Source organism: Trachurus japonicus, chromosome 6 (genome assembly GCF_045865225.1).
Source record: "Trachurus japonicus isolate A0001 chromosome 6, Traja_1.0".
NCBI lineage: Eukaryota > Metazoa > Chordata > Actinopteri > Carangiformes > Carangidae > Trachurus > Trachurus japonicus.
In genome coordinates, this window is record NC_140912.1 from 31,105,126 (window position 1) to 31,114,719 (window position 9,594).

At 42.7% G+C, this 9,594-nt stretch overlaps 1 protein-coding gene across 1 annotated transcript in view; it reads right to left on the reverse strand.

Moving 5' to 3' along the window:
- Window positions 1-5,675: 5,675 nt before the first annotated feature.
- Window positions 5,676-9,594, reverse strand: part of LOC146986448 (cytosolic 5'-nucleotidase 1A-like) — a 19,795-nt gene continuing 15,876 nt past the window's right edge. Inside the window, exons 3-6 of the mRNA XM_085780631.1 lie at window positions 9,254-9,389; window positions 9,022-9,144; window positions 7,616-7,746; window positions 5,676-6,397 (exon numbers count right to left, since the gene is read on the reverse strand). Of these exons, the coding sequence (XP_085636757.1) occupies window positions 6,158-6,397; window positions 7,616-7,746; window positions 9,022-9,144; window positions 9,254-9,389 (630 nt within the window). The 3' untranslated portion in view covers window positions 5,676-6,157. The remainder of the gene's footprint in view (window positions 6,398-7,615; window positions 7,747-9,021; window positions 9,145-9,253; window positions 9,390-9,594) is intronic.

Genomic DNA, 9,594 nt, shown 5'->3' on the forward strand with positions numbered 1-9,594 from the left:
TAAGGTACTTTGCACATAGGCTACTTTCTGTAACTGGAAGAAAAACAGCCAGCTGGAAGAATGTGTTGCCTAAATCTTTTACTGTGTGGGAGATCTCCACCAACGGAGAAAGCAAGTGGGACCGTTCTGCCCAGTCTCTGAGCAGCGCACGTTTCACAGACTCCAGCACCTTGGACAATGCTGCGGGGGGAGGGAGGGGGGCTGTCGGGGTGGAGGTGCTGTACTGTAGGCTACAGTAGGGTGAGGATAGGACCCTCAGATGATCTTCTCGGAGTTCGCAAGAACGCTGATGGTCAGCTTCTCCATCCAAAATGTCTGGATCGCTGCTTCCAACTCCTCCCTGTTAGTTGGTTTCGCCTCAGAGCGGATGTAGTGCTTCATCGAAGCCCAGACCAGCTCTATCGGGTTTAGATCTGGTGACCTAAACAACAATGTATCAATATAATATTGTTTTCGTTTCATTTCGTTATAAAAATCAATCCCTTTTCTTTGAAACAATGAGATTGAGCAGCTAAAAACCAGACCAGTTCAACTGTAGCGATTTTCATAACACTATCGCTCCGGAGCAGAGGTACTAAGATGCTGATTATTAACTAAATAAACTCAACCATGGCTTGTCTTATTGTTAATCTGAACGCACATGTATAAAGGGCAGAGTCAAGGCAGCAGATAAATCACAAAACATCAACGCGTCCGTGAGCGCAGCGCACCTCATTTTCTCCTGTGAAGAAGAAGAGAAAAAAAAAAACCCATGGTCCGACCTGACCCAGTTATTGAATGTTAAGGTTTATTTAGAAGAAGTCTGATTATGACTGCTGCTCTGGATCAGATTATTTGCTCATAATTCGGGTTATTTTCAAACAGTGGCCAAAGAACAGATCAATTAATTATTATAGACTATATTTTCCATTTTTGCTAAGCGGTTTGTTCTGAATTAAATAAAAGCCTGTCCCATACAGCCGCGTGTGTTACGCCGTGTTTTGTTGATGCTATCATCTTTGCCTTGCGCAGATGATCCTTCATAATTTGTGATACATAATCATCAAGTCATAAAGCAAGACAGGCTTTATCATATTACAATAGTTTCTGTGATTTAGGCAGGGTATACAGTAGTTAGTTCTAGTTTAATAGCCTAGAGTTTAAGCTGTGGATTACTGCACAGATCACTGAGTCATCCGCCTGTCGTCCTCCGTTCTCACAGATGCCACCTGGTGGTTGTTTTGGCACATTGAGGCTATTCATTAAAAGCTCTTGTCTCGCCAAAGAAAAAAAATGCCTGAGTCTTGTGGCGTCTCGCGTGGACCACGCGTGAAGTCCGCAATTTTGAACCAGTAACATCTGTACATTTTAAAAGTTTTACAGTTATTGAAAAAAACAGAGTGATGGACTTCATAATTTGTAATAAGTTTAAGTGGACAAAAGTTTCAGCAGTATTGAGGCTACATTGTGGTGAAGTTTCAACACTGTAGCATCTACCGTTGGTTTGGTAGGAATTTTTAAAGTTTTTGATTTTAAACGCTTATTGTGCCCCCCCTAGGAGGGGGGGGGGCACATGTCCTTGGAGTTGAGTGAATCTGGCATGGGACTGAACCTTTGTGCAAAGTTTGGTGAGTTTTCGCCCATGGGAAGTATGACTTCCTTGGAAGAAGAAGAAGAAGATTATAGCTGCTGCGCAGCAATGGGTCGGGTCCGGGCTACTTTTGGGCAAATTTAGGCAATTCTGAGCAACAAACAGGAGAATATGAAGACAAGACAGTTGACCTTATAATGTTCAATTTGCATCAGTTGAGGATTGAACCCACAACTTCGGGAACCAAAGACCGTTGTCTATCGCACTGAGCTAATTGACAAGTGGCATTCAACAGTGGCTTCACAAATTGAGTAAGCCATTCACTGTCGTGTAGGCAGATTTGAAACCACAGTAAAAAGAAAAATCAGTTTTTGAGGTAAAATAATGATATGTATTTGTAAAACATCTACTGTGACTCTTAAGATGTTAGGAGCCTTCACACATGGTCCAGTACAAACTATTTGGATTTTTAAATTTAGAGGCTTGCTGTGATGACACCATTAGGACAATTGTCTTGTATTTCGTGTTGAGGACAACTGACATTTTGATCTGTCATCATCATCATCACCCTTGCTGGGTCTCGAACCCACAGCCTCTGACACCAAGAACCAGCTCCTAACTCGCTGAGCTAATTGGCTGGTAGTGAGACCTGCTGTGTAGCTTCATTTATCCACTCAGGTGAGTCAGTGCCCGGGCAGCTGTTGTCAAGGCAGATTTCAAAAATGGTCAAAAAGTCAGAAATTCTGTTATCTAAACAAAAATCTGTTAATGAATTGCATTTAGACAGCAAAACAGCTTGAAGACATGTGACATTTTGATCTGTCATCGTCATCATCACCCTTGCTGGGTCTCGAACCCACAGCCTCTGACACCAAGAACCAGCTCCTAACTCACTGAGCTAATTAGCTGGTAGTGAGACCTGCTGTGTAGCTTCATTTATCCACTCAGGTGAGTCAGTGCCCGGGCAGCTGTTGTGATGAAATGGTCAAAACTTCAGAAATTCAGTCATCTAAACAAAAATCTGATAATACATAAATTGCATCTTGACAGCATGGAAATGTTGGTGATTTGTTTTTAATGATAAGTGTTTTGCTTCATAAGAGAAAACATGATGTTTATAAATTCCACACTCACATTGGCTGCAGTTGTTCCCATGAGAGCAGAATTCAAAATGTTCTCAAAAATTCAGTTTTTGAGATAAAATTCTGATATTTGCTAAACTTCATCAACCATGACTCCAGAATATTGTCATTTTTTTTCAGGAAGATTGAAAATGTATTTATCAAGAATTTGATGGTATATGTTTACAGTAGTGTTTACAGTCAAACGTTTTCATGCACTGTAGGCTCAATTTTTGCTTAATCAAAAATCCGAGAAACATGTTTTGTGGAGGACGGTCTGGAGATGCTCTGTAGCAAGTTTGGTGTCAATTGAGCAAAAATTGTGGGAGGAGATACATTTTAAAAGTTTTACAGTTATTGAAAAAAACAGAGTGATGGACTTCATAATTTGTAATAAGTTTAAGTGGACAAAAGTTTCAGCAATATTGAGGCTACATTGTGGTGAAGTTTCAACACTGTAGCATCTACCGTTGGTTTGGTAGGAATTTTTAAAGTTTTTAAATTTAAACGCTTATTGTGCCCCCCCTAGGAGGGGGGGCACATGTCCTTGGAGTTGAGTGAATCTGGCATGGGACTGAACCTTTGTGCAAAGTTTGGTGAGTTTTCGCCCATGGGAAGTATGACTTCCTTGGAAGAAGAAGAAAGAAAGAAAGAAGAAGAAGAATTCCTAGGAATACAATAGTGTCCCGGCAGCTTAGCTGCCCGGACCCTAATTATAGCTGCTGCGCAGCGATGGGTCGGGTCCGGGCTACTTTTGGGCAAATTTAGGCAATTCTGAGCAACAAACAGGCGAATAGGAAGACAGGACAGTTGACCTTATAATGTTCAATTTGCATTAGTTGAGGATTGAACCCACAACCTCGGGAACCAAAGACTGTTGTCTATCGCACTGAGCTAATTGACAAGTGACATTCAACAGTGGCTTCACAAATTGAGTAAGCCATTCACTGTCGTGTAGGCAGATTTGAAACCACAGTAAAAAGAAAAATCAGTTTTTGAGGTAAAATAATGATATGTATTTGTCAAACATCTACTATGGGTCTAAGATGTTAAGAGCTTTCGCACATGGTCCAGTCCAAGCTATTTGGATCATCATCGTCATCATCTCCCTTGCTGGGTCTCGAACTCACAATCTCTGACACCAAGAACCAGCTCTTAACTCGCTGAGCTAATTGGCTGTTAGTGAGACCTGCTGTGTAGCTTCATTTATCCACTCAGGTGAGTCAGTGCCTGGGCAGCTGTTGTCAAGGCAGATTTCAAAAAGTATCTAAACAAAAATCTGTTAATACATAAATTGCATTTAGACAGCAAAACAGCTTGAGGACATGTGACATCTTGATCTGTCATCATCATCCTTGTTGGGTCTCGAACTCACAACCTCTGACACCAAGAACCAGCTCCTAACTCGCTGAGCTAATTAGCTGGTAGTGAGACCTGCTGTGTAGCTTCATTTATCCACTCAGGTGAGCCAGTGCCCGGGCAGCTGTTGTGATGAAATGGTCAAAATGTCAATAATTCAGTCATCTAAACAAAAATCTGATAATACATAAATTGCATCTTGACAGCATGGAAATGTTGGTGATTTGTTTTTAATGATAAGTGTTTTGCTTCATAAGAGAAAATATGATGTTTATAAATTCCACTCTCACATTGACTGCAGTTGTTTCCATGAGAGCAGAATTCAAAATGTTCTCAAAAATTCAGTTTTTGAATTAAAATTCTGATATTTGCTAAACTTCATCAACCATGACTCCAGAATATTCTCATTTTTTTTCAGGAAGTTTGAAAATGTATTTAGCAAGAATTTGATGGTATATGTTTACAGTAGTGTTTACAGTCAAACGTTTCCATGCACTGTAGGCTCAATTTTTGCTTAATCAAAAATCCGAGAAACAAGTTTTGTGGAGGACAGTCTGGAGATGCTCTGTAGCAAGTTTGGTGACAATTGAGCAAAAATTGTGGGAGGAGATACATTTTAAAGGTTTACAGTTATTGAAAAAAACAGAGTGATGGACTTCATAATTTGTAATAAGTTTAAGTGGACAAAAGTTTCAGCAGTATTGAGGCTACATTGTGGTGAAGTTTCAACACTGTAGCATCTACCGTTGGTTTGGTAGGAATTTTTAAAGTTTTTGAATTTAAACGCTTATTGGGGGGGCACATGTCCTTGGAGTTGAGTGCATCTGGCATGGGACTGAACCTTTGTGCAAAGTTTGGTGAGTTTTCGCCCATGGGAAGTATGACTTCCTTGGAAGAAGAAGAAAGAAAGAAAGAAGAAGAAGAATTCCTAGGAATACAATAGTGTCCCGGCAGCTTAGCTGCCCGGACCCTAAAGAAGAAGAAGAAGAATTCCTAGGAATACAATAGTGTCCCGGCAGCTTAGCTGCCCGGACCCTAAAGAAAGAAAGAAAGAAAGAAAGAAAGAAAGAAAGAAAGAAAGAAAGAAAGAAAGAAGAAGAAGAATTCCTAGGAATACAGTAGTGTCCTGGCAGCTGCGCTGCCCGGACCCTAATAATCAATTGTTTTATTTTCCTAAAGTTTTAAAGGGATAGTAGCATTTTTTAAAAGTGGGGTTGTATGATCTACAAATAGCCCCTAAGTACTTTAATTGCAGTAGAAGACTCTCTGCACTCCTCCCGTTAGCAACGCCAGCCCATAATAGCCCTGCCTTGAGATTTACAACATACAGTGTTGTGAACAGACCCAAAGAAACGGCCTATTTTTGCGGCCTAAAAGAGGTTTTCCCTGAAAAAAAATTCACAGTTTCATCGTTAGCTATAATATAATTTTTTCCAGCCCTTCAAAATGCAGGAAAAACACAGTTTTTATTTGGACCTAACCAACTCACAAATCCCTCTCCGCCCAGGGTTAGGGCCCACCGATCAGCAGTTGGTAAGGTCCAAATAAAAACTGTGTTTTTCCTGCAGTTTGAGGGGCTGGAAAAAAATATTATAGCGAACAATGGAACTGTGTATTTTTTTTTCCAGGTAAAACCTCTTTTAGGCCGCGAAAATAGGCCGTTTCTTGTATGTTGTAAATCTCTGGGCAGGGCTATGGGCTGGCGTTGCTAACGGGAGGAGTGCAGAGAGTCTTCTACTGCAATTAAAGTACTTAGGGGCTATTTGTAGATCATACAACCCCACTTTAAAAAATGATACTATCCCTTTAACCTAAAATCTTCTGAGTTCAGAGTTAATTCTCTCTTAAACCAAACACCGATCATAACCTGATCAGACCTGAACTCATCAATAGCCCAATCACCAATCAATAGACGAACAGTGAAAGTGAATCAGAGTCAAACAGCATTGAGTTCAGACGTGAGGTCATCGATCAGTGACCTCATCATGAACAATAAACAGAAACTCTGAGGTTGAACCTTTGACCTTCAGTCAGACTGACGATCTGAACTTTCTCTTAAAGACACAGTGAACGTTTCTTTGTGAGGTCATGCGACGTTGTGATGTCATCACTCCTCCAGGCTGCCGTCGCTGAGCAGGAAATGAGGTCTGACCAGCGACAGCATGGGGCCCCTCGGGGCCCCGGCCAGACAGTACGCCTCGTCCGGCCCGACGCCCCGAGACCGCAGCGTCGTCAGCGCGGCGCAGCAGCTCTCTCTGCCGCCGCGCGCCGTCACCATGACGAAGCTGAGCGGGCTGTCGACCATGCCGAACCTCCGCCGCATCTCACCGAGCCGAGCCGACAAACTCTGCAAAAGGAGAGAGACAGTGAACGCAACCTCCAGGTCAGAGCAGAGGACGACCAGACAAGGCCGTTTTATTTGTATCGCCCGTTTTTACAAACAATTTGTCTCAAAGGGCTTCACATCCCATCATAACAACATCCTCTGCCCTTTGACCCTCACATCCACTCAGGAAAAACCCCATGGAAAACCCTTTTAAAGGACAATTCCAGGTGAATTCAACTCGGGGGTGTATTTTCCTAACATTTTAGGTCTAAAAGAAGGAATCTGAAGATTTTCAGTTTAATCCCTCCTGTTTTGTGGTAGATGTGTCTGTCCCCGCATCGCCACGGCAGCAATGAATGGGAGCGGATGCAAGTTCTGCTGCTGAGGCTGTTTACATCCCTCAAAGCCGCAATTTTTTTCCACGGACAGCGTCAGATGGCGACTCAAACATGCACCGAGAAGTTTATTTACTTCAAGCAAGCCGACATGTTTGTAAAACTAGATCTAATTCAAAGTCTCCCGGAGTCTCGCGCGAGACCCAAGTTGATGCGCTCGGTGTGTTCAGGTGCAGTGGGAAAGCTCCCGTTTGTGTCATAAACACAGGAATATCAACTCTTGACTTGCTTCAAGTGTACATTTTTTTCCACAGACAGCATCAGGTGGCTACTCAAACATGCGCTGATACGTTTTTTTTACTTGAAGCAAGTCAAGAGTTGATATTCTTGTGTTTATGACACAACTAAACTACTAAACTAAAAAAACTTTGAATTAGATCGAGTTTTACAAACATGTCGGCTTGCTTGAAGTAAATAAACTTCTCAGTGCATGTTTGAGTCGCCATCTGACGCTGTCTGTAGAAAAACATTGCAGCTTTGAGGGATGTAAACAGCCTAAGCAGCAGAACTGGCATCCGCTCCCATTCATTGCTGCCATGGCGATGCGGGGACAGACACAACTACCACAAAACAGGAGCAACTAAACTGCAAATCTTCACATTCCTTCTTTTAGACCTAAAATGAAAGGAACATACACCCCCGAGTTGAATTCACCTGGAATTGTCCTTTAAAAGGGAAAAACTGGAGAAACCTCAGAGTGAGCAACAGAGGAGGGATCCCTCACCCAGGACAGGCAGTAGATGTCGTATACAGACAAGTTTATACTGTATACAAACAGTTTATAACATGGAATATGGGAAAGGTTAACAAGAGGCAGCTGGCGGCGGCGGCGGCGAGTAGCTACCTGAGCGGCCCGTTGACACGCCGACGCCGGGCTGACGTCGGGCTGGACGACGGCGTCGCCACAGAATAAAACTCTGAGCTGCTCAGACGAACAGGAAGCCGTCTGCTGGTCCAACAGCGCCGAGAGGACGCCTGGACCGAGGACAAGGAGGATTCACCTTCTGACACCACACTCACCAATACACCGTCAATACATGATTAGAGCTGCAACAATGAATCAACTAATCGAACAATAATTGATCATTAAATTAATCATCAACTATTTTGATAATCGAATAATCAGATGGGTAGTTTTTTTAAAGGGATAGTTCAACATTTTGGCAAATTGGCCCATTGCCATAATCCCTATAGTCATAGCAGTAGGTTCGTTACCTTTAATTGTCGGTGCAAGCTGTTTTTAGAACAGCGGAGCAGAGCCGTGAGCTGCTCAGAGCTACGCTACGGAGGCTCATGGGATTTCTTGGTTTCCCTCATCAAACTCATCAAATACACAATCCAACAACTCCAAAATGCTCTGGTGGACAAGTTGTGACCTGCACATTCACCACGCTATGAGATAATAACACAACGTTACCAGACAGAGTTGTTTTAGAGGTAAATGCAGAGACTGCTTGATGAAAAACTGTCCCTGAAGGCAACGTGCATCCGCGGTTTTGCATTTGCCTCGAAAACAACTCTGCACTGACAATTAAAGGTAACAAACCTACTGCTAATAAGGGATTATGGCAACGGGCCAATTTGCCAAAATGTTGAACTGTCCCTTTAAGAGAAAAAAAGTCCAAATTCTTTGATTTTAGCTTCTTAAATGTGAATATTTCTGGTTTCTTTGTTCCTTTATGACAATAACAAACAATAAACTGAGTCTCTCTTTGGTTTGTGAAGAAAACAAGACATTTGAGGACGTCGTCTTGTGGTTTGGGAAACACTGATTTGGCATTTTTTTTTTTTTTTTTTTTTTTAAGTATATTTTTTGGCTTTTCATGCCTTTATTAGATAGGACAGTTCAGAGTGTGACAGGAAATGGGAGGCAGAGAGGGGGGGAATGACATGCAGGATAGGGCCGTCTGACGCGGGACTCGAACCAGGGCCGCCTGCAGCGAGGACTATAGCCTCTACACATGAGGCGGGTGCTCTACCAACTGAGCTAAACACCGCCCCTGATTTGGCATTTTTTAACATTTTATTGACCAAACAACTAATCGATTAATCATTTAAAATAATCAACAGATTAATCGATGACAAAAATAATCATGAGTTGCAGCCCTATACACGATCAATCCATTACCAATATGTTAGCAATGGAGGGAAACTTCATCATATTTTAAGTTTTAATCATCCTGCTGTGAAAACGTGGTGTCGTCGTGGTGACGTCGTCGTGGTGATGAAGAAGAGACAAAGCCTCCTCACCTTTCTGCGACGCCTGCGACGCCTCGTCTCTGTCCGTCGTCAGGAACAGCTGCACGTTGTTGTCCAGCAAACAGTCGGTGAAATCCTCCTCAGCCGAGAAACAGAAGCTGCCGACGTCCAGACCTGCAGCAGAGCGACGGTGACCATGACGATGACGATGATGATGATGTCACAACAGGAAGTGAACACTGACCCGTCACTGATCGGATAAACTCTTAAAAAGTTAAATTACCGTAGCGTCTGGTGCTGCTGATGATGCGGGAGCTCTGCTGCTGCTGCTGCGCATCAGTGGTCACCATGACGACGTCAAACAGCAGCGTCTCCGTGGGATTCGCCTCCAGCAGACGCTGATTCACTCTCTGCAGAGCCTGATGGAAAACAAAGTCCAGCCCTTCATGTGTCGTCTTCAAAACAACAGCTCACACATTGTTCCCTCTGTTGTCGGGGACTATTTTCTGTGGCGGATTAATTCACATTTGGTGAAATTTAGGTGAGATTCGGTGAGATCAACTTCAGAAACTGAGGAATTTTGGTTGTTTATCTATTTATTGACTCGTTATTTATTCGACTGTG